Source organism: Amphiura filiformis, chromosome 16 (genome assembly GCF_039555335.1).
Source record: "Amphiura filiformis chromosome 16, Afil_fr2py, whole genome shotgun sequence".
In the NCBI taxonomy this organism is placed as follows: domain Eukaryota; kingdom Metazoa; phylum Echinodermata; class Ophiuroidea; order Amphilepidida; family Amphiuridae; genus Amphiura; species Amphiura filiformis.
In genome coordinates, this window is record NC_092643.1 from 2,380,470 (window position 1) to 2,406,487 (window position 26,018).

At 38.3% G+C, this 26,018-nt stretch overlaps 1 protein-coding gene across 1 annotated transcript; it reads left to right on the forward strand.

Moving 5' to 3' along the window:
• Window positions 1-9,972: 9,972 nt before the first annotated feature.
• On the forward strand, window positions 9,973-25,691 carry LOC140135415 (uncharacterized). Its single transcript, XM_072156904.1, has 2 exons — window positions 9,973-19,689; window positions 24,238-25,691. The coding sequence occupies exons 1-2, from the start codon at window positions 10,023-10,025 to the stop codon at window positions 24,441-24,443; spliced, it is 9,873 nt and encodes a 3,290-aa protein (XP_072013005.1). The 5' UTR covers window positions 9,973-10,022; the 3' UTR covers window positions 24,444-25,691.
• The last annotated feature ends 327 nt before the right edge of the window (window positions 25,692-26,018 follow it).

Below are 26,018 nucleotides of genomic sequence, written 5' to 3' on the forward strand. Positions count from 1 at the left end.
GTGGAAAAGAAATAAAAATCTATTTTCATGGATATGTTACTACATGGCTTTAAGGGGGTACTACACCCCTGTGGTAAATGTGTGACTATTTTTGCATTTTTCTCAAAAAATAATAACACACTGGTAACAAAAGTTATGTATATTATTGGGGCAAGGAATCCAATTACTATACTGAAATTTTAGTGACTTAAGACAAGTGGTTCAGTATATATGATCGGAAATGAGGTACATCCTAGCGGTACCTTATTTCTTATCATATAACGAACCGCTTGTCTTGGGCCGGGTCACTGAAATTCCAGTGTAGTAATTGGATTCATTGCCCCTATAATATACATAACTTTTGTTACCACTGTGTTATTAGTTTTGAGAAAATGCAAAAATAGACACAAATTTATCGAGGGTGTAGTTCCCCTAAATCAGTTTCTCTGGAGGTAATTGTCCTGTATGGCTATAAATCAAAGACCTTGAAGCTTTCTGTTTATGATACTCCAGTCAGTGTTTTGAGTGCATGTTATGGTTATATAATATTACAGCTATGAAGCTCAGATTTTGAAGCCTTCGCATCAGTCAGTGTTTTGAGTGTCTGTTATGGTTATATAATATTACAGGTCTATGAAGCTAGGGTTTTGATTAGATACAGACTTTAAGGTACATATTTCGAGGTGCATAACAGACACAAAATTTGTGTCATAACAAACACCAAATTGGTGTCGATGACCTGACATGCATGCATTCTTTTGTGATGGTCTTTCAATTTGTGCCGAGTGTCCTTGGCTGACTTGACTATGCTTCAGTGGTCATGAAAGGATTCAATAGATAACCTCTGCCCCACTAATCCCCAGCTATTGTCTGAAATTGCACCTCGGAAGATATATTATAACAACTCAGTCCCTCAAATGATAGTCATATAACGACCAAAAGATAAATGACTGACTATCATTGAGGACTGAGTTCCGCAGTCTAGGTTTTGATGTATTTTGTTATTTAATATTCCCAATCGGAGTAATATCACAAGAGTATATGTTATGATTGCCTATAGCTACAAATTAAAAAGTAACCAATTTTAGTGGCTTGATTGCTTCGCACGTACACCATGGCAATAATTTTAAAAAGTATCTGATTTTATATGAAGTGTGATAACGATGAATATGATCCAATAATGACAAGATTTATAGCAGCGCTGCGGCTTCCCGAGTTTAGATTTTAAAAAATAATAAATTTAAAAAAATCAAATCAAATCAAATCAAACCCTTTGATCAAACTTTATCCATCAGGAATATCTCCAATATTCTACATTTCAACATTAAACAATGCGATTCCCATGTTATCTTTGTAAAGACAGGCTAAAATAGTACAAAAAGTTGCACCAGATGACGTCATTTGCACCTCATTTGAACCTCAGTTGACTTCTATCAATTAGAAGCCAAAGTAATTAAATTATGACCATATAATATATAGAGTGCTTGCACAGCCTACTACTTCCTGCAAGGTCACAATATTGATCCATGCTTTGGCGATTTTGCTGGAGGACACTGTGCACTGCACTGAGCAATAGGAGAAACCCAGGTTCATCACAAACTCCCGGCACAAACTGGCTCTGAAAATGTTCAATTATCTCCAATTCATATTCAGAGGTGTAAGTCTTCGAAATTCCCGAATTCGGAAATGTAGCAAAAAAAAAAATTCTGGAAATGTAAAAAAACAAAACATTTTTTACGAAAAAGTGATTTTTTTACATTTCCGGGATTGGATTATGATAATTCATCATAAAAAGAGGGTGATACCCTGCAGCCTATTCCCCCGACAAGCCCCCTTGCACTTCCGGAAATTTGGTGAGGTGCTCCCCTTTGGCTCGCATGTTTTTCAGGGAGTAGATTGTTACCCCACTTACACCTCTGCATATTATTTTTTCACCAGAGGAATTATTCAGAACTATTTCTTTAATTTTTCTGCAAAAATTTAAGATTTTAATGATGAAATTGTGTTTCAGAGACAAGTTTTCCTGTCTCAGAGCATGACTTTGCATTGAAATAGTGTAAAAAACTTTGCTTGCTTGTCCTCCACCATGCTTGACTGACTTCAGCATATGTCACTTAGTTTGACCTATTGACCTACTGTGCAAGGGCCCTATAGGGGGACATTGAGGATATATTACCATATGTGACATATATAAGGGGGCAAATTTGAAATTGAGATATTTATAGGCAAAATTATGGAATAAAAAACAGTAAAATACATGAAAAAATACACATAACAGAACAACGTATGCTAGACTTTTTAGGTCCAATTTCTTGAAGCTTGGCTAGTGGTCAGTCTTCCTAAGCCAGTAGGCTAGTCATACCAAGGTGGAATCCATTTTATTGATTCCCCTGTCAAACAGGATTGATGTCGTGAAATCACCTGAATCCACATAACTATATTATTGAACTATTTGGTATCTATAATAAATTACTGAGTTTGGCAAATTGGTTAGGCTAAAACTTCTACGCTTTTACATTATTTCGAAAACGGATTTTTGCGTTAATGAGAGTAAGGTTGTCCGCACCCCAATAAAATGTCCAATTTTGTTTTTGTTTACCAAAATGGTGTCAAATAATGTTGATTAGTTTAAAAAGCACTGACAGCTCCCTGCGAGCTAAAACTTTTCGCACCAACACAATACACTAATGTCCTGTCATCGGTGTGAGAATATTATGCCTGTAGTCTCAACTATTACAGAAACTTTATTACATATTTGTTTCTCTGTATAAAATATTATATTTATGTTAGTAAATTTCAAAAAAAGAAGCCTAATATTGTGAGTTGTAAAGTTTTTATTCAAAATAATAGAGAGACTGAATATTGTATTGCAAAAAAAGGGGAAAACTCTCGCTTCATTTCAAAAATTGGAGGTTTGATTTTTAAATTTTTCATGTGGTATGCATGTAGTTTTTGTTTATTTTTTAGACTGTGGATTCGAAGATACATGACTTATATGCAATATTTGTTTGTTTGATTTTATACATGGTGAGATGCAGGGTTCGCAGATTTTTGCCGCAGGTGGAAAAAAACGCTGTTTTAACCGCTTGGCAAGAACAGTTTTTGCCGGCAAAAATGGCAAAAACTAAAAAAGTGATTTATAATTCAGTATTTTCATCTGAAAACAAATGATTAAGTTCCAAAAATAATTTCCTGAGTGTAACAAGACCAGATTTTGTAATTATGAGTAACATATTAAGAAATTAAATTCATATGTTTTCATTGCTCAGTTGCATTTAACCGAAATGTGGCGTATACCAAATTCAAAACTTTTCATTTCAAGGACTCGATGAGACAAAAACATATGTTGAATGATTCATTAAAAGTGTGTTACTGTTTATGAGCTTTCTGTGTTACTTTTTTAAATATTGGAGTCACTAGTGACTATATGTGAGTTTTTGCCAGTTTTTGCCATTTTTGCCGGTTTAAATCGGGCAAAAACAGGTTTTTGCCTGCAAAAACCGAACCCTGGTGAGATGTTCAATCAATCTCTTCTTTTTGTGTGATTTTTTGGTGATCTTAAATAATTTTTTCTTTAATTTTTCTTAATTATGTTTCTGTATTAAAAAAAATGAAAAAGGTTGTATTTTTTAAATGTCCTTGTATTGTTGTAATAAAGATGGCAACCTGACAGCCTTGAAAAGATAAAAAACAAACAAAAAAAACTATTACATGACACAGTAGAAGTATGACTGTAGTCTCAACTATTACATGACACAGTAGAAACTCAATTAACATCTATTGTTTATTCAACTAATTTGTCAACATTAGCATGCATTCTGTGTTCAACAGTGTCTGTTTTATGTAGAACCTATACAGTGGCGTAGCTGGGATTTTTTCCAGGGGGGGGGGGGCAGCCTGTATGGGGCGGGGGCCCAAATCCACCAAATTTCCCTGCACTTGGGGGGGGGGGGGGGGGCGGGGGCCCAAATAGTCAATATTTGCCAGGCTTATTGATAATAATCGTACGGTATTGCATATCGTATCGATTCTCCATCTCTCTGTCGCTCTTCTCCCTCTCTCTCCTCTCTTTTTTCCTCTTTCTCCCTCCTTTTTCCTTGCACGAGGGCGGGGCCCAAATAGGCAAATTTTGAGAGGGGGCAATGCCCCCTGCCCCCCCGGCAGCTACGCCACTGAACCTATAGTCAACAGTAGAGTGTTTGTTTATTGAATTAGTTTGTAAGTGAAGCTTTTGAGGATAAAAAAGGACAAATTAATCAGGTTGCCAAACCTGTGGTTTGGTAACCCAAATGGGTGACTTTTGAACAATTTTACTGAGACTTCCCATAGGAACAGATCATGGTTAAGAAAAAAATTGGGTGACTTTTCAGCAATGCAGATGCAAGTCTGGTAAGGATAAGTATTTGGATGTCTTGAAGGCCTACATTTATTCAACTAGGGGATTGGGTTGGAGAGGGTTTGTCTGATGGGATCACACCACTAAATCAAGTTCCTATTCTTTTATGTGTTAAAAGGTACCCAAGAAATCGCTATTTTCTCATGGTTATAACGCCATCGTTCATTCAAAACACCATTTTTCTAAAAGTTTATGATATATTCTACCCTAGAACCAGCATTTTTTTTGTAGTTGAGCGGCTCGATTTTTCGCAGTGGTGCATTGAACATGATGTAAACCATACCAAAGCCTACATCTCAGCGCCCCTATGCTGTGACGTCATTTGGTGCATGGAATTAAAACCTTCCTAAAATGTCAGAATTGTAATATTTTGTATTATTTTATGCTTGGATGATAAGAAAAACATCCACAGAGCACAACTATCACCAAAAAATGGGCACATCAGCCTTCATTTCAAACTTTTTTTTCCATTAAAATACACCTGGTGTGGTTAGCGAATTAAACACTGGTTCTTTTTTCTTCAGTCAGATAGGGTTGGACCCGATTTAGTGGTGTGATCTCTTGATACAGTAGCAGCTGACAGGTAATTTGTGTCTGTGCAAAATATTTAGGCCCATGTGGATTTTGATTGTTCTGAGACTTGTTCTGAGACTGCACTTCAAATTGCGCTGCATCAGGTGAAATTGCACCACAACTTTGAAAATGAGGTGCACCCCAAGGTAACAAAATTAACTCAAACATTGAAATTGCATCTGACCTTCTCAATTGTAATTCTAAATGACAATGCCTGTAGTCTGGATGAGTTTGAATTACCTATTATACCTTAAGCAATCACACAGTAGTATATAATGCCAGAGACTGTGTATGAACACCTAATTAGTTGGGACATAATGCTATCTACTGAAGATAATGACCTTCACGCAGTGTTGGGAGTGGTACATGTGCTATCTACTGAAGATAGCAACATTCACACATTGGGACTTGTGCTATCTACTCAAGATAACAAGATTCACACAGCGTTGGGACATGCTATCTACTGATGATAACAACATTCATGCATTGTTGGGACATATGTTATCTACTGAAGATAGCGATATTCACGCAGTGTTGGGATATGCTTTCTACTGAAGATAACGGCATTCACACAGCGTTGGGACATATGCTTTCTACTAAAGATAGCGGCATTCACACAGCTTTGGGACATGTGCTTTCTACTGAAGATAGATACATTCAAGCAGTGTTGGGATATGCTATCTACTGAAGATAGCAGCATTCATGCAGCATTGGGACATATGCTATCTACTAAAGATAGCGGCACTCACACAGCATTGGGATATGCTATCTCCTGAAGATAGCAATATTCACACGGGGGATATGCTATCTACTGAAGATAGCTGCATTCATGCAGTGTTGGGACATATGCTTTCAACTGAAGATATATACATTCACGCAGTGTTGGGATATGCTATCTACTGAAGATAGCAGCATTCACACAGCATTGGGACATATGCTATCTTCTGAAGATAGCGGCACTCACAGCGGTGGGACATATACTATCTACTGAAGATAGCGACATTTACGCAGCATTGAGACATAAGCTATCTACTGAAGATAGCGGCATTCACGCAGTGTTGGGATATGCTATCTGCTGAAGATAGCAGCATTCATGCAGCATTGGGACATATGAGAGGGCGGGTTAGTGTAGTGGTCTTCTCACTCGCTTCTCACTGCCGTGGCCGGGGTTCAATTCCCCGCAGCACTACATGTGAGTTTGGTTGCCGATCCATGCTTGTCCTCGCAGGTTGTTCTCCGGGTGTTCCGGTTTTCCTCCTGCATCTAAAATTGGACTTCTTCCCATATCCCTGTCCCGTCATATCCGGATGGCATCCCTTGAATTTAGTAGCCTCTGAGCACTATTGGGATTAGCCTGGCTTCGGCCGAATGTTATAAATAATAAAATAAATATGCTATCTACTGAGGATAGCGGCACTCACACAGCATTGGGGTATGCTATCTACTGAAGATAGCAATATTCACGCAGTGTTGGGATATGCTATCTACTGAAGATATTCACACAGCATTGGGACATATGCTATCTTCTGAAGATAGCGGCACTTACACAGCGTTAGGACATATACTATCTACTGAAGATAGTGACATTCACTCAGTGTTGGGACATATGCGATCTACTGAAGATAGCAGCACTCACACAGCATTGGGATATGCTATCTACTGAAATAGCGACATTCACACAGCATTGGGATATGCTATCTACTGAAGATAGTGACATTCATGCAGCGTTGAGATATGCTATCTACTGAAGATAGCATTGGGACATACATTTTATCTACTGAAGATATAAGCGACATTCACACAGTGTTGGGACATGTGCTATCTACTGAAGATAGCAACATAGCCATATTAGGCTCAGAAGAGATTAAGAAGATGTACAATAATGTACATTCACCTCAGCAGGATATAAGACACAAATAATACAGGAGATGATCACAAGTAACAGGGATGTAGGATGCGAGCAGTGTTGCCAAAACTTTTCAGGGTCAAGGCATGGCGCATTGACTCGCCAGGCCGCGGTAAAGGATTCTCAAGTAACCCAATTTTTTAAGCTTCCAAAAAAGCGGATACCGGATATTTGGGCGGATTTACCCGAATTTAGAACGCAAAACACCCAATTAGGCGGAAAAGCACTTGACTTATCAACTTCTGGTACTTACTGGGAAGTTACTGACCGATCAATAAATGGTCACAAAACCCATTGTAAATGCAATTTGGAGCTTCAGAGACTCAAAACTTTTCTAAATCGGCTAAATTGAAAGGAAAATACATCAAAATACTGCCGCGGCCTGAGACTAGCAAAAGTAGCCCAATTTTAGGCAAGTAGTGGCATGCTTTTTTGAGTAGAGGCAAGTAATCGCCAAGTAGCCCAATTGTGCGCCTAAGGCACGACGTTGGCATCAATGGATGTGAGAGGCACTTGACATTAACCAGGTGGCTGGGAGTATCACCTGTCAACGTGGACTTTCAAGAAGCACCCCAAAAACATAAAAGAATTGATCTGAAAATGAACCCCTAAACAAGTATGGCAAGTGTTATTTCTATACCCAAAAAAGTATTGGCATTTATCTTATTCCCAAAACAAATTATTCACTTTTCTCAACCAGTTATTTGAGATACAAAAGCCTGATTATACATACAAAACACATACCGGTAAAAGTTTTCCTTGTTTCATACAACTTTTTTTTGTCTTGTCTGATAAGGCAGGAGACTATATCACTTTTCCGTATGTCGGGGTGTGTGGGGGTGTATATGTATGTGATAAATTTGGTTAAGGTTAAAATAGGTTGTTTAGGAATATATTCTAAGGACCTAGCAGTGGAAGTCCCAAGATCAAACCTTGTTAGCCATGAAAGATCATTTCTAACATCTACAGCCCAATTATGGAATTCTCTACCTGCCCAAATTCCAGCCATTAGATCGAGGGCCAGCTTTAGCAGGGAGGTTAATCGCTTTCTGGGTGCATCCTCGTCAGCAGCTTCTAAATGATTTATTTGTCTCTGCTGTTAATGCCCAGTTATGCCATGTCGTAAAAAAAAAATCGATCAAGAATTATATATAATTATATATCACTCAGGCGGATAAAAGACATAAAATCTCTCTGTGCGTGCGCTGAAATTTAGGCGTTTTGAGACTAGAAAAGGTGGTCTTTTTGTCGGGGCTTTTTGTTTTCATCCAACGTACAATAATGACCTGCATTTAGGACTTTTACAGCTTAATTCTCTTACGCCTGGAATAAGACCATAAGATCAGCTCTGTCTGTCCATCCGTCTGTCCGTCTTTCAGTGTGATATCACATTCTCAAATTGTGTTTAAGTTTATAGTCACTATTAAACAGGAATAAATGTAATAAAGTTGGTATCATTGTGTGACGTTGTTGATAAAGTTTGTACGACCGAAATATTTTATTAGATTATGTTTTACTTTTGATGTTATTATCATTTTGTTAATGGTTTTAATGCCTTTTAAGTTTAGAAACCCCAGCAAAAATATACTGTTGATTATAGGGAAAGCTAGCATACAGAGAAAATATCTTGCCCTTCCCAGAATCCTTTGCAACATAATACATCCCCTCATTTCAACAAATGATGCCCCCATTACTTTGTACAGGTTTCCTTTGTTTTCATTTTGAGAAAACGATGAACAGTGAACAAGGGTCGCCCATCAAGAATTAAACATATTTTGCAAGATCTGGATGTGCTCTGTTTACTGAGGTATATTTTGTCAACCCGTGGCACAACATAGCAAATCAGTACAGAATATCGAAATGGAAGAAATGCATTATGGGAAGTGTAAGATAACTTCTCTGGCTAGCATAATAGCCACCAGAATGTTTCTAGTTTTTCAATTATCACATTTACTACTTCAACATTTAATTTACAAATCCTGTACACTGTAAATATAAACCCAGAAATGCGAGGAAAATCGATTGACTATTAGCATGGAAGAAATTAATGTCTAGACTTTGTGTCTTTTAGGATATTAATGCCTACTTGTTAGGCCATCAATTGTTGACTAAGTGGTTGTAAACTTCAGGTATAAATAAAATATCTGAGCAAAAACAGATAATGGAATTACCTGTGGAGCAAACATTTCACTAACATTGGAACAAAATATGTAAATCCCCCTCTATATTATACGTAAACCAAAACTTGGCCACTGATTTGGGTGCACATGCCTTCCTCGGCATGTGAGTTCTGGGCCTCCAAATTTTGGCCTTACCCAGGGTCCCCATAAGGTAAATCTTGCCCTGGTAAAAAGGGCCCGTACTGCTCCTTGTCCATAGGCCCCTGATGCTCTTGCTACGCCCATACCCATGCCCAGATTATTGTGGAATATATTTATTTGTATAGCGCAGTTGTATACAGGTTACTTAAGGGGAGAAAGTGATCAGTAAAAACTTAACATTTATATAGGAAATCTATTCTGTATGTAAATCACATGTTATTGCTTTAAAACTACATTTTAAAGTATAGTACTGATGGAGCACTTCAGAAGACATAAGGAAGCCTGTTTCACTCTCAAGACTTTATTTAGCATCAATGAAATCAAGCAATCTTAAGAAGTCTACTAATAACTTTATTACATTTTCCCCATTTCTTGTTCACTATTCTCTAGATCCCAGCAAATGAAGCAGGTCTTCACCTGTTCAACCTGCAATTCATCATTTACAAAGAAAAATCTGTTAAAATTACATCTATTTGGAAGGAAGAACTGTCAGAAGAAGAATAAATACTCTGCACTAGGCAAAAGTAGGTACACATGCAAACGATGTGAGAAACCCTTCGACTACAAATCAGAACTTATTGTACATCAGCATGTGATGGCTAATTGTGGCAAAAAGAGACGCAGAGTGATGTCTTCGACCATGGGTGATTCCTCATACAAAGTTTCTCAGCTGGTAGTGGGGGAAGTTAACTCAACACCAGTTAGCTCAGAAGATTCATGGACTAGAGATGATGACTGTGGTTTAGCAACAGAACATTCAACAGGAGATGAAGGAGAGGAAAATATGGCAACAGAAAGAAAATTGCTCACATGTCCTAGCAGCAATTCATCATTTAAGAAGAAAAATATGTTGACATTGCATCTAGAAAGGAAAGGAAAGGACTGGCAGAAGAAGAATAAGAGCTCTCCACCAGGCAAAAGTAGGTACACATGCAAACGATGTGAGAAACCCTTCGACTACATATCAGAACTTATTGTTCATCAACATCTGATGGATAATTGTCATGGCAAAAAGAGACGCAGAAAGACATCGCCAACTCTGGATTTAAGCAGGGCTAAATCCTCATGTGATGTATCTCAGCAAGATGTTGGGGAAGTTGCATTGGTAAAGTCAACATTGGGACTAAGTTCAGAAGTTTCAGTGTCTAGAGAGAATGACTCTCCTTCTCAGCCTAACCTGACACCAGCAAAGAAAGACAATCCATTGCAGCCTCCTTCAAATAATTTAAGCCTGGTTAACACTTTATCATATGCAAAAGAACACACAGAAGTGATTGGTTCAGAAGATGGTCAGGGCGATCAGGGTTTGTTTGATGCTTTACCCTTATCCATGAATGCAGCAGATGGCTTCAGTGTATCAAGAGATGATCTTAGCTTTGACAAAGGAGCCATGGGTGACAGATTAGAAGTTGAAGCAGGAAATCAAGAGACGTATAGTTGTCAATTATGTGATTTCAAGAGTTCAAAGTCGACAAATGTTGCAAAGCATATAAACAGCCAGCATTGGGGAACCAGCTCATCCATATCCAAGCTCTTTACGTTCCAATGTGGAGAAATGGAACAGAAGATGAACTTGAAACAAGATGCAAGAAGTCGGCTCTTCAAGTGTCCCTACTGCTTGAAAACATCAAAAGATAAACGGAATCTGAAAATCCACATTAGAATTCACACTGGTGAACTGCCATACAAGTGCAGATTGTGCAGCAGAGGTACAAATCAACGTAGCCAAATGGCAACTCACATCTGGAAGATGCACCTAGAGGATGCTATCAACAAGTATTTCTACAAGGAGAGTGATGTAGCAACTCCAATGCCAAACATTGAAGAGACCAATTTAAATGAAATGGCAACACAAGATGCTACTCCTGATGATGATAGCATGTTTCCATCACATGAGTTTGAACCAAACGATGACGATATTTGCCAAGAGAAAGATGGAAGCAGTGAATCAACATTGAATAACACAATACAGCATCAATGTGGAGTATGCCATTTCCAGGGCCTGACATCCTCTTCACTGGAAGATCACATCAAGAAAGTCCACTGGGGCTCAAGTTCAGCTGTATCCAAATGTTTTACATTCAAACGTGGACCTGTTGAAATGAAATTAAAGTTGGATCAAGACAACATAGGTGATCTTTTTAAGTGTCCATACTGCAGCAAAAAGAGTAGTAATAAGGAACATTTGAGAGTCCATAGTCGAATTCATAGTGGAGAATGTCCATACAAATGTATACTATGTGGCGATGACAAAAAGAGACAAAATGAAATAGGTTCCCATATTTGGAAGAAGCATGAAGATTATGTGCTGGACATAATCATGAAGAGAAAAAGTATCAAATCTGCTCCAAGTTCTACTCAGATGAAAGTACAGGAGAGAAGACGTAATTGTGACACAGCAGATGTTTATAATGAAGATATGGATGATAATGATGATAAGCAAGCATCAACTACCAAGCTATCAGATGAAGCAGAGATGGACAGACAGAGCAACAATATTGTTGTTTCTCATATGGTAACTCAGGAGGTTTTCAATGGTAGGACAAGAGCTCTTCCCAAGACCATTGCCAATGTTGATGATGACCAAATACATATACCAGCCAGTACAAATCTATCAGATGGTGAATTGAAAGGACCTGCTTGTAACAGATTGGAAAGTGATGAGGGAAATCAAGTATCAGATAAAGGGATGCATAGCTGTCAATTATGTGATTTCAAGAGTGCGAAGTCCACAGATGTTGTAAAGCATATACGCAGCCAGCATTGGGGAACTAGCTCATATGTATCCAAACTCTTTACATTCCAATGTGGAGAAATAGAGCAGAAGATGAACCTGAAACAGGATTCTAGAAGTCGGCTCTTCAAGTGTCCCTACTGCTCTAAAAGGTCAAGGCAGAAAATTCACATGAAATGCCATGTTAGAGTTCATACTGGTGAGCTTCCATATCAGTGTAGTATGTGCGGCTGCAAGAAAAAACTGCAGCATATAATGGCTCGGCATATATGGAAGATGCATGGTGCTGCAGCCATTGACCAGTGTATGTACAAAGAGCAAGGTGAATCAGTAGTAATGAAGACTAGTGAATCTGATGTGAGTGGAACTACCACTCAGGATGGCTTGAGTCTGCCTGGAGATACCAATCAAGTATCGGAAGGACCAGAAGTAGATGGTGGTGATGCATTCAATAGTCAACCTCCTCCAAACAAAATTAACAATGGTGTTCCGTTTAAGTCAAACATTGACACTGCCAACGGAAATGAAGGGACGCACAAATGTAAAATTTGTGATTTCAAGAGTGCAAAGTCCGTAGATGTTGTGAACCACATATGCAGCCAACATTGGGGAACTAGGTCATACGTATCCAAGCTCTTTACGTTCCAATGTGGAGAAATAGAACAGAAGATGAACTTGAAACGAGATGCTAGAAGTCGGCTCTTCAAGTGTCCCTACTGCTTGAAAACAACAAAATTTAAACATGATCTGAAAATCCACATTAGAATTCACACTGGTGAACTCCCATACAAGTGTAGATTGTGCAGCAGAGCTACAAGTCAGGGAAATCAAATAACAACTCACATCTGGAAGATGCACTTAGAGGATGCTATCAGCAAGTGTTTCTACAAGGAGAGTGATGTAGCAACTCCAATGCCAAACATCAAGGAGACCAATTTGAATGAGATGTCAACACACAATGCTACTCCTGATGATGATAGCATTTTTACATCAGATGAGTTTGAACCAAATGCTGATGATGAACCTGCTGGTTATGTGGTTATAAAAGATGGGAGCAAAGAGACAAATGGAAGCAGTATTTCAGCATCCAGCTCTACAGGATTTAAGGATATGCATTTGCCAAACAAGAATACACCAATGGATATTTCTCACCATGAAGATGCAGATGCAGACTTAGGGTGCCTAGATAAATGCTTGAGTTCCACACCAAATGGTGCAGATCAATTTCAAGGAATATTTAGTAAAATGGGGGAATATCTTCACCATCTTCATCCAAGTTTGAGAGAGGAAAGTTGTGATGGCTTGTCTGCTGCCAGTGATAATGATGTGAGAAAGGAAGACACGCAGATGAATGCCAAAATGACTAAGAAACAAGAATGTGAGAAAGAATTGCAAGACCAGCAGATAGTTAGCTTGAATCCCTCTAAGCAGACATCGCATTTAGTAGAACATCCTAGACCACTTGATGATCCACAGAAAACAGATGCAACCAGATGTGACATCTTGTACTCACCAAGTGTATCTGAAACCATTATGTTGGCAGCTTTACTAAACACCTCACAGTTTCGTTGCGTCTACAGTAACTGTGGTGAACAATTTGGTTCAGCAGAGGATGTTGCATTGCATTCTCGTCAACACACGATAGGAGAACCGTGCCGATGTATGCATTGTAGATATCAGACAGCTGACAAAGCCCCAATGAAGGATCATGTCAAGCTACAACATCATAACACAGGGCCAGTGATGAGTACTATTTCTTGCATCAAAGGAATGGATACCAGAGAACCGGATAAAGCAAAAGTGCAAAAAGAGCAAGAGAATTGGACTTTGTTAAGTGATGAAGAAAGAGAATGTTTTGCAAGAAAAGAAGACAGAGATTTGCCACTTTTGGTTCAAACAGGGTGTTTGCCAAAAAGGCCCAAAAATGAGAATGGCAAGGGAAAAGCAGCAAAAGAAAGTGAAGATTTGATGCATAAAGTCCATACTTGTGGTTTGCAAAAGGAAGTAGGGAGTGGGACTTTGCCTAAAGGAGCAGACAGTGGAACAACAAAAGGAAGGTCTGAAAGAAATGCTTTGCCAGCAGGTGCAAACAGTAAGAGTTTGTCAGATATGACGACAAAAAACTGTGGAAATGGAAGAAGGGATGAGTATATTTTCACAGATACTGAAATTTACGATGCAGACTCTCACCACAAAGAAGTAGTATTCAAAGTCAACGAAGTATCAAATGCAGACACGAAGATGGAATCAAAAAGCATGAATCCGCAGATAAGCTGGGTTCAATGTGATTTGTGTTCAAAATGGAGGAAACTTCCAGCTGATTTCAATGTTAGTGAAGTTGCCGAAGAGGACGAGTGGTACTGTAAAATGAATCCAGATAGATCTCACAATGATTGTGAAATTCCAGAAGAGTCATATGATGAAAATGAGATGGCAATTTATTCCGATGGTGGAGAAAAAGCTGGTGATTGTGTCAGTAGGGGAAAGTGTGGAAGACCACGTAAGTTTCAGCAAAGACATGTGAAAAGTGGCGATACTAAACAAATAACATCAAATAACTTATGTAGGAACCAATTTGGAAAAAGATTATATGTAGAAGAAAAAGTCAATGATCCAGGTTTTGTTTCGCCTACAAAGAGAAAGTTACAAGTTCAAGGACTAGGGTCCGAAGAGAGTGCTACTGGTGGAGGCTTTGTTGAAATGGGAAAAACACAGAATGGTGTTACTGGTGGGGACAGACATCCAGTAAAAAAGAGAGGAAAAGACTCCGGTGATGGCACTAATGGTAACGATATCATTAAGCTTAACCATGACTACATTATTGAAGAGAGTCAAGCAGAGATGGAACTCACACAGAAGTTGAAGTCTGCCAGATCAACGCAATGTCCGTACTGTCACAAAAAATATGGTTCAATTTCCAATTTAATAATTCACACACGAATACATACAGGTGCTAACCCATACATGTGCCTTCATTGCAAGCACCGCTGTATACACAGACAACATATGCTATTCCATATCATCCGTCAACACTGGGAGAGATCGAATGAAGCATTTGCTAAGATGATAGCATGGTGCGGCACCGGCAGGAAAGCAGGGACAAGATCAAAGGTGTGTAAAGAAATGAAACATAAGCATGTATGTACACAGCCAGAAATTCGGCCTTTCTGTTGTGTTGTTTGTGCATCTCACTTCACTACTAAAACGGCTGCAAAAAGTCACATCTTTGCAAAGCATGGTAACATTTTTCAGAGATGCGTAGCAAAACTGCAAAGAGTGAAAAATAGTAAGCAGTGTAAGGAAATGTTTGGTACGTCAGATGGAAAGATTGATGAGAGGAACAGTGAAGCTGTGCTGCTAAAACATGACAAAGATGAATTATTAAAAGATAAAGGCAAGGAGGGAATGTTACAACAGTTGGACGAGGAAGGTGATGATGGTTTGGACAGTGATTTCGAAGCAGCAAACCATTCAAATTCAGATGAAACTTCAGATGCAAAGGAGGCTACAGAAGAAAATATTGATGAGAAAGATGTTGAATTTGCAAATGCTAAGGAAGTAATGTTAGAGGTAGAAAAAGTTGAAGAGAAAAGAGATGAAACTTCAGATGCTAAGGAGGTAATGGTAGAAAAAGTGGAAGAGAAAAGCGATGAAACTTCAGATACTAAGGAGGTAGTGGTAGAAAAAGTTGATGAAAAAAGCGATGAAACTTCAGATGCTAAGGAGGTAATGGTAGAAAAAGTTGTAGAGAAAGGTGATGCAACTTTAAATGCTAAGAAGGTAATGGCAGAAAACATTGATGAGAATGGTGATGAAACTTCAGATGCTGAGGAGGTAACAACAGTAAAGATTATTGAAAATGGGGTTGAAACAATGAATGCTGAGGATGTAACGGCAGAAAACATTTATGCGAGAGGTGATGAGTCTTCAGATGCTAAAGTTGTAAAGGTGGAAAATATTGACAAGAAAGGTGATGAAACTTCAGAAACTAAGGAGGTAACAGTAGAGAAGATCGATGAGAATGGTGATGATGATGATGGAACACTAGAAAATGTTAGAAAATCCTTTCAAGCAATGTTAGAAAAGTTGATCCAGGAAAGTGCAGATGATGATGATACATCCGAAAACCTTGATACAAATGACAATGAAGCCCTTGCAACAAATACAGAAACAGATGTCGCCAATCCTGAGATGTTGTTTGATAATGTCAGTGATTTTGATGCAGTAGAAGCAAGACCTTTGATAAGCCAAAAGATATTTGAGGCAAATGAGGCAAAATTTAAAAAGCTACACAATGCAAAGGGTAATGAAGACATTGCCTCAGAACCAGTTGCAGATGTCATAGGAAATTCAGAAATGTCCGGTGAAAATGAAACCTCCATCCATAGTTTAGATCTAGATGTTAAGGAGGTTACACCTTTGACAAGCTATGAGGATGATGATGTTGCCTTGCACAGAGATTTTAAAGACATTGACAATTATGATGATTCCTTCAGGTATGGAATGCAAGTAATTACTGACAGTGAGAAGAACTCGGATGCAGGTATGCAAGTAACAAATGTAGATATTACTTGCAATCATGTCAAGACAGAGCCAAGAAGTTTCAGAGAATGTGATGCTTCTATTGATTCTTCCACAGGTGGTTTAAGAGGTGGTATGCACCAAGGAGATATGAACGACTCCAGAGATATGAGTGACTCTGGAGATATGAACGACTCTGGAGATATGAGCGACTCTGCAGATATGCAGGACTCTGGAGATATGAGGGACTCTGGAGATGTGAGTGACTCTGGAGATATGAGTCACTCTGGAGATATGAGGGACTCTGGAGATATGAACAGTTATGGCGATATAAGCAACTATAAAAATATGAGCGATTCATATGATTTGAAGTATGATGATTCCTTCAAGAATGGAATGCAAGTAATTACTGACAGTGAGAAGAACTCTGATTCAGGTATGCATGTAGCTGATGTAGAGATTATTGGTGATTATATCAAGATGGAGCCAAGGAGTCCCAGCAAATGGGATGCTTCTATTGATTCATCCACAGCCCGTTTAAGAGATAGTATTCACCAAGGAGAAGAGAATAAGGATGATATAAAAGAAATTACTTTGCAACAAATTGAAATGACATCAGTGACAGTAGTAGAACATATTAATGGTCTGGTAGATGACAAAACAGACATGAGCGACTCTGGAGATAAGGACGACTCTGGAAATATGAGCGACTCTGGAGATATGAGCGACTCTGGAGATATAAGCGACTCTGGAGAAATGAGTGACTCTGAAGATGTGATTCACTCTGGAGATATGATTGACTCTGGAGATATGAGCGACTCTGGAGATATGAGCGACTCTGAAGATATGAGCGACTCTGAAGTTATGAGCGACTCTGGAAATATGAGAGATTCATATGAGATGAGGTATGATGATTCCTTCAAGAATGGAATGCAAGTAATTACTAACAGTGAGAAGAACTCCAATGCAAGTACGCATGTAGCTGATGTAGAGATTAGTGGTGATTATGTCAAGGTAGAGCCAAAAAGTCCCAGCGAATATGAGTTGAATTATGATGATTCCTTCAGGAATGGAATGCAAGTAATTACTGACAGTGAGAAGAACTCGGATGCATGTATGCAAGTAGCTGATGCAGCTAGTACTTGTAATCAAGTCAAGATAGAGCCAAGAAGTCCCAGAGAATATGATGCTTCCATCGATTCCTCCATAGCAGCTGATGAAGAGAGTACTTGCAATCATGTCAAGGTAGAACCAAGAAGTCCCAGAGAATGTGATGCTTCTATTGATTCTTCCATAGCTGGTTTAAGAGATTGTTTCCATCAAAGCCACAAAGCAGGTACATTAAGTACTTGCACCACTATTAGAGATAGGAAAGCATGTAGCAATGACTGTACTAATTTGGAAGAGTCTGAAGACGTGCATACACCAGAAAGGACTGACAGAACACGTCGGATTTCACATGGACAATCTAGTAGTGCAGTTGAAGAACCGAGTGGAACTACAGGACTGTCCAATATGTCGAACCAGGTCCCAGTTCCAAAATCAGAAGAGCCAGCACTACAACAAGCTGTGTTTGATGAGCAAAATACTGTTCACTGCTCTGCTGATGGGTCCAGTGGTGAAGGTCTGCATGTCAACAGGGTGCAAAATTCATCACCTATGAGTGGGTTGACTAGACCAAGTGTGCCATCAGTTAACAGGGCCAGTTTCACCGATACATACCACCATGGAAGGGCAGAAGTGAGAGAAAGCTCTGATCAAGGTGAAAATGCATCACATAACTCGATGGCAATGCCAGTTGTCAAGAACAGGATATGTAATGTTCATCCCAATAACACAAGCCATAACCAGAGCAGCTGGTCCAGCAGCTGGAATCCTCAACCATCGTCCACATCAAAAAGATCAGTTGACTTTGTCTATGCACCAAGTGCTGGGGAGAAACTAATATGGGAAGCACAGGTTGTTCAATGTCCAGTATGTAGCGTAGAGAAAGACTCCACTAAAGAAGTGATGAGTCACATGCGAGAATATCACAGTAGTGAGACCCCATTCAGATGTTGTCATTGTATGTACTCCTCAATGAATGTACAAACCATGGTAGATCACGTCAATCGACTTCATCCAGCCAGTTTGTATGACCTCTGCCATTTCTTTCATATATGTCAGTGGCAAACTGTTGGAAACAATGGAGCTACACCGTGCAATCCGAGAGCATCTGGGAAGAGAGCATGTCGTCCACTGAATGCAGATGCAGAGTTTTACCATTGCACGTCCTGTGGATTTAAGTCATTCCAGCTTCCAATGATGGTTGACCACATCCAAAGAGCTCACAAGAAGTCTTTGTACTTGGAGATTGACCCATCAACTCAACAAGTTGTCTGCCCTGTATGTCTTCATCACTGGGATCATCTACAGATTGCATTGAGTCACACTTGCTCTGGAGCTGGTAGAAACATCTTATTCGCATATGGAGAAAGTGTGGAGGAATCTCAGGAACAGAGGGCAGGTCAAAATAGAAACAGTGGTGATGGTGGATTCAACACAGTTTGGAACCCAGCACAAAGTACAGTCACTACTCATTGTCATTCCAGTCTTTCCAGTCATGCATTGTCTGGACAAGAAGCATTCCATGGTATACAGTATTCCAGGCAGCATCCTTCATCTGTAGATCTAAGAATACGGCCTACCTCTCCAGAGTACAATGCAAATCCTTCCCCATGTGAGAACCGAGAAAGGGTCTCCCCAGGATACCTTGTGGTTAACAATCGCAATGTATACCCCGGTGAGATCCAAGAGAGTAGGTTTTCTCAGTACCGCATGGTGAATGAACATTCCAATGAGGCCCAATGTGGTACTTCCACATATTCTTCTGTAGCTGATCTAAATAGATACCCCAGAGAGATTCAAAGGAGCAGGTCTTCACAGTACCACATGACGGATGACCCCAATCATCACTCTAATAAGGACCAAAGAAGTACGTCCACAGGATATCCTTCAATAGCTGATCCCAACAGTTATCCGACAGGGATCCCAGAGACCAGGCCTTCACAGTACTCCATGCTGGATGTGAGTAGTCAACACAGCAATGAGGGCCAACGATATAGTTCTAAAGGGTATCAGGCTGTGACTGATGTCAATCCATATCCAAGTGGTAGCGGCCATCAGGGAATGCAACCATTTCATAATACGTCACCAGAATGGACCGGTAGTGGAGAGGGACAATTTGGACATGTGCCAGACGTCATATCATCCAGGACCAGTAAGTGCTGATTTAATTCTAGCTTTTTGAATTAAAGACTGATGCAGAAGTTTTGTGAATAATTAAATCATGTCAACCAGAAAAACCTCACTTTTTGGTTAGATGTTATCACCAATGCAGCAGGCAAAACCTTTGGCCTTCAGCTGGGTGGATGACCCAGTTTCATCCGAGGTCAATCACTGAGGAAGTTGCTTGATGACCTGATCCCAACCATGTGACAGATTAACACTAACATGGGCAATGGTCATAGTTCTGACATTGACGATGTTATCATTTTAGAGCTTGAGCCCTGTTTGTTTGAATGAGGAGTCAATTAAGCAGATTGGATACGAGACGGAACAACCATCCCTACACATGAGCAGGAGCATTAAAGTTAATCTGTCACATGGTTGAGACCGGATCATCAAGCAACTTCCTCGGTGATTGACCTCTGACGATCCTAGGTCATACTCATCTACCCAGCTGAAGACCAAAGGTTTCAGCTGCAATGTCAGTGATAACATCTAACCAAAGAGTGAGTTTTTCTTTTTGACATGATTTAATTATTCATAATTAGAACATTTCCTAGATGACTGAGAGTGTACATAGTGATGTAGAAGTAAGTAAGAAGAAAATATGTTTTCATTGTTGAAAAGGATTCAGTCATGTTTCACCATTGTTCACCATCGTTGTCTGTGTGGTTTACTTCACAAGGGCAGCTTTAACTACCCGAGCTTGAAGTAAACCACGCAGACATGAGAGTTGTTAAACGGTGGTGAACAATGGTGAAACATGCTTGAATACTTTTCAACAATGAAAACAAGCTCAAGATTGTCTAATTCACAGGATTAAGAAAGCTAAACACATGTAAATCTTAGAAATTAAAGCAATACTACCAATAATAATGCTCTTCATACCTAGAAAAATTCAACTTTCCCGGTATAAATCATTCTGGGACACCCTGTAGTCAACCAGTTTAGTCATTGCCACTCAAGATTGATGGTTTTTCTGTTAAGGCCAAAAAAAAATAATTGTTTGCTTGCCCTCGAATGGATTTTAAAAATTGGGTCGGTCGGTCCGGAAAAGTTTTTTTTCCCCCTGTTTAGACGGTCTTTTTTCCCGGTACCAAATGTTGAATTTCCGTAGCTGTAACATCATGCCACCGTCCAGCATCTGTGCTCGCCACTTGCACCTTAAAAAATTATAGCTCTTCTACATGTAGGCCTACATTTACATTTAATGAAGTGTACAATTCTCCTAGTGTTTTCTGCTTTTCAAAACTACCTATCATATTAATCAGCGTTTTCGGTCCTTGCTTCACCTGTACAGCTAGCGCTACTCGCGTTGAGTGCACCATGTTTAAAGTGAAATCATATTTATACAGAGCGATTTGTGCTCTTAATAAAAGTAGCCTCGACAAACATGTTGAAAAAAATAGTGCAATATTACTTCCTTGTCAATACGAACAAATATCATGAATTTAGATATTTATAAACAAGAAATGAATATCTGATACAACTGTTTTTAAATTTTATATTTTAAAATCTGCTATTTTGTATCCATTCTTGCACGATATGCACGGTTATATTTTGCCTGTAAATAAGCTCATCCCTAGATGCGCCGTCCGAAATGTGCAGGTGGTAGTGCTGTCGTCGGCACCGTTTTTTAATGTCCACATGTCAATATAATTGTATACCGACGTCGACAGTGTGTCGACATAAAAAAAATTCTAATAAAAATCCCTTTAAAAAGGGATGGACCGGGACAGTATTGATTCCATGTGAAGTATGAGTAATGCTTTTGATATATTCTTTTCTTTGATAGTATTTGATGGCAGGAGATGACTTTTACAGCTTAATTAGGAAATACTATAATTATATTTGGGACATAAAATATAATGATGTACGCGTAATTGATGATAAATTAAAGAAATCATTCTGCAAACATATCGGTAATCTTCCTTTAATATTCTGCAAGTTGCGCAATTACCTGCGGTAGTTGATGTTATTGTTTTGAAATTAGAATATACAATTACAAGTATTGTTCAAGTAATTATCTATGCTATCCTGTATTGTTTTAAGGATAAAAGTTTTTAGGTCCTAGCTATAATATGGGCATAATTTATAAATGTAGGCCTATAGTATTGAACAATGTACCCATTTGACATGCACTTATAGAAAATAAACAAATTATTGTCTTAATTTATTAATTATAAATAAAATGACACTTCATAAAATTACATTCAACATGATGAAAATGATTGAAGAGAAAACACACAATGTAGATTATTATTAAATGGAGTAGGTAAGATGCCATGTCCATAGCTTCACAGGAGTTTCGGACTAACAATCAACACAATCAGAAAAATAGTGAAGTGAAGATTGTATTTGTAGTCATGGTAGTGAGTAATCAGTCCTTTATGTGCTACTATCTAGTGTATATATATAGTAAACTATACATTGCAAATTAATATAAAATATAAATGTCCATGTAAGGTGAGTTTATAATATAGCGAATAAGCTAAAAACTGCAATGTATTTCTTAATATTAATAATAGGCTCAGGTAAAAAGCAGAAAGACAAAAAGACGAAACAATTTGGAGTAATGAATGAAACATGCTGTTTCAGTGTGCATGTTCTCATTATTAATGGTTTGGAGGACTGTCATGTAAATTGGATGTAAGCGTGATCCTAAAAATGCCTTTTACGGTGACCCAAACTAATTACAAGACCTCTTCTACATTGAGGCTGGCTTTCCCTTTTAAAGGGAATTTTTACTAGTGCACGGATGTACAATTTATGCAAAGATAGTTTGTAGTCTGATGGTATAAATAGTGAAGGAGACTAGACCCTCACTATCTATCAGGTTCACTCACAGTCGCATACTGCTATGCTAGCTGCAAGTTAAACCCAGTGGGGGTACATTGTAGTACATGTAATACTAATAGCGTGTCCCGTCCTCAACCATGGTGACATTTGACTATGGCAGTCTCTTTAACTTGGTAACCCCAAGTGAAACTACACATGAAAGAGTACTCAAGGTGAATGCTGTAACCGTCAGAGCGACTGACTTGTAACAATTTAACAACGTTTAATTTCATTTCTAAAAAAATTAAACAACCTGTTAATTTTTCATCATTGTTTCAACACAAAAATTCCCTTCACATACAAGTTTAATGTTTACACGTTTAAACATTATCAAAACAACTTGCTCCGGGTCCACCTGTTTTCTTTACGAATTCTATCTCATTCATATTCTAGAAACAACAATTTTTATTTCCGACTAATACGTGCGGGTCATGCTGGCCCGGTCAAAAAAAAAAATTTTTTTTTTTAATTTTCAAAAAATATTTTTGGCCAGAAAAGCAAGTTATAGGCCCAAAATGACTTGTTATTCAAGGTTGGGAACCAGAGAAATACTGCTACTCAAAAAAGAAAAGCCAATTTTTTTACAAAGTTGGATAAAGTTGTACATTTTAATTACTTTTACGTCTATTGAACAGCTAGCAATGCATACTAATTCAACGTGTCCCTGACTATTCAATAGCATTTTTTTTTTTTAGCAGTATTTCTCTGGTTTCCAACCTTGAATAACAAGTAATTTTGGGCCTATAACTTGCTTTTCTGGCCAAAAATATATTTTTTGAAAATTAAAAAAAAAAAAAACATTTTTTTTGATGTCGACATGTCGGGATACGTGCCGATGTCTACATTATGTCGACATAAGGCATGTCGACGACGGCACTAGCAGGTGGATAGCAAGTTGTATTAGAGCTTAGACGCTGAGGTGGCATACGAAATTGCGGAATCAGACATCCGTCAGGTACAGCCGAACACGAAAACATGCAGGAAATAGTATTTTACAACATTTCTTTTAAATCATCAGTTTTTCAGACGAAAAATACATGCCATTTTTGGGAAAATTGCAAAAAAAACCTTTTCTAGTTCTACGGTCGGGACTCCGAGACGGTCGGTCGGACGAGGCAAGCAAACAACTTTTTTTTTTTGCCTAATATCAGCAATAAAACTTCAGCATTAAAATGGCAAAGTTTAGCCACTTCCTCCAAAACGATGAATTTAACATGTAAGTGTGTATAAATGCACACAAGTTCCAGGCATGGCAAATTTTATGCGCTAATGTGTAACGCTTCAGTTAACTTGTGTTTGCGTATATGCTACTGTCAACTTGCGGATGCATCACCGAATAACAATGGTTGGCTGCCGTATAAATAATAATAATAATAATATTTATTTCTTATATAGTCCATTACATACAAAATGCGCTTTGCAATATGTTAAAAACACCAAAACTACAAATTGCACAAATAAATTTCAACTGTATCAAATACTATACAACTGAAACCCAGATAAAACTCAGAACCAGCTGAGATGAGAATAGGTTAAAAGGTAAAGTACAAATGTATAAGAAGAGTTGTTGAAAGGTATAGGAAGATTTGTTGAAAGTCAAATCAAATTTAAATTGTTCATGATAATATTGAACAATGATCCATTAGCAAACAATGAGATGAATTATATTAAATTCCATTATGTTCTTTTTATTTTGATGCAGAACAAAACAGGAGGCTTCCAATTGCGACCCATCCTGAACAACACTTGTACCAAAGAGAGGCTGGTGGTCATGTTGAGAGTGCGAGTGATGGGGGCGAGATGGTTGTCAAGCAACGGGAAGTATTACCAGTCATCCTGAGTGTTACGTCTTTGAGTAAATCATGGAGAAAAGAAGTCGTTGGTGGTGATGGGTCGACAGAAAAGTAATATGTGATCAGTATAGGGTGTACATTGTACCTTAACCCTAATGCGCTTTCTGCTTTGTCGTCCTCAAACCTCAACAAACCTTTTGTGGCAAAGAGCCCAATTTTACCTCACTGTAGCCAAAATTTTTGATATTACCAAATATTTGAGGAAAACTGACAATTTGTGTTCAATTTGTGGAAGTATTCCCCCTTTTAAAAAGTACTGTCTTGTTCACATGATTAAAAAATGACAGAATGTGTGCTATATGTATATATCTACAGATATTGTTTATGAAGTAAAATTGCCAAAGAGCACAGAGCCTGTGCTAGTCAGGGTAGGAATGTTATAAGAATCAGAGATGCCAAAGGTGAAATTAAACTTGGTTGATGAAAAAGCATCATTTACTTTGGAAAGAAACATCTAAATATGTAATGTTTTGCATTGTTTGTAGTACTTTGTAGTATTCATAGAGTGTGTAGTGTCATGACATATAGTGCAAATATACTTCGGTGATATATATATTTTTAAGATTAAAAATCATGTAAAAATTCACAAATTACAGACCTATTAAATTACAGGGTGTAATCTCAGAAAAAGTTACAATTTCAAATGATTTTTTGGCAATTTAAAAATATTGTTTTCTGACTAGAAGAAAAGGGAATATGTTTTTGTTGGTGGTGTGTAGCATGATGTTGGCCAAGTCAGGATTTTTTTTCTGTGCGATTTTATGCTTTGTTTTCTGTGGCATACCAAAATTTACCTGGTCCAATACATTCTATACATTAGCTACTGGTTCAGCCGAAAGCTGTGTATTTAAGACAAAATGAGGCATTTTACATGAATCTGTAATTTATATACTGACAGTATATAAATTAGCTACATGTATTTGAATGTGGCTTCAACCTTGTCAATACTGATGTTTTGTTTGTTTTTTGACTTATCCTTCACTTTTAGCAATTTATAATTTTTTAAAACTTTTTTAGATTTGCGCTGGGATCACTGAATTTGACTTTAAGTGGGATGGGATAAAAGCCACTGTGTTGAGTAATTTTTCTCTTTCTTACTGACATAATGAGTCGGTTAAACAAAGAGAGCCCATGTATATTTTGGGCATTTTTTCTTTGGATTGTAACATCTTTTAATATACACATTGTATGTACCAGGGACGTAGCAAGCATTTGGACAGGGTGGACGAAGTTCAGGGGCCCGTGGATTTAGGGTCCTTGAGCAAAAGCAAAAATGTTAGGGTTGATAAAGGAGATGTTAACAGGCCCCCCCCCCCCACTGCTCCTTGTCCATGGGCTCCAAGGCTCTTGCTATGCCCCTGGTAGTAACATAATGTAGTTTATTGAAAAGGTTCAAACCAATACGCACAACTAAAATTGTTCACTTATGTGAGCTTTCAATACAATGTTTCTATGTCTTTTTTAAACTGATGGAATTGAATACCTGAGTGGAAGAAGGGGCAACTCCATGAACACTTCTTTTGAGATATTAATAAAAAACACAATATTTTGAAAAGTTTTTAAGAGACAGACTGTTTTCATCTTGACTGGTACATGAACATATATGTGAAATGATATGTGGCAATGGCAA

Coding starts and splice junctions, on each gene's coding strand:
- LOC140135415 (XM_072156904.1), top strand. CDS start 10,023: ATGTTGACATTGCATCTAGAAAGGAAAGGAAAGGACTGGCAGAAGAAG. Junction 19,690..24,237: donor CGTCATATCATCCAGGACCA/GTAAGTGCTGAT, acceptor ATTTTGATGCAG/AACAAAACAGGAGGCTTCCA.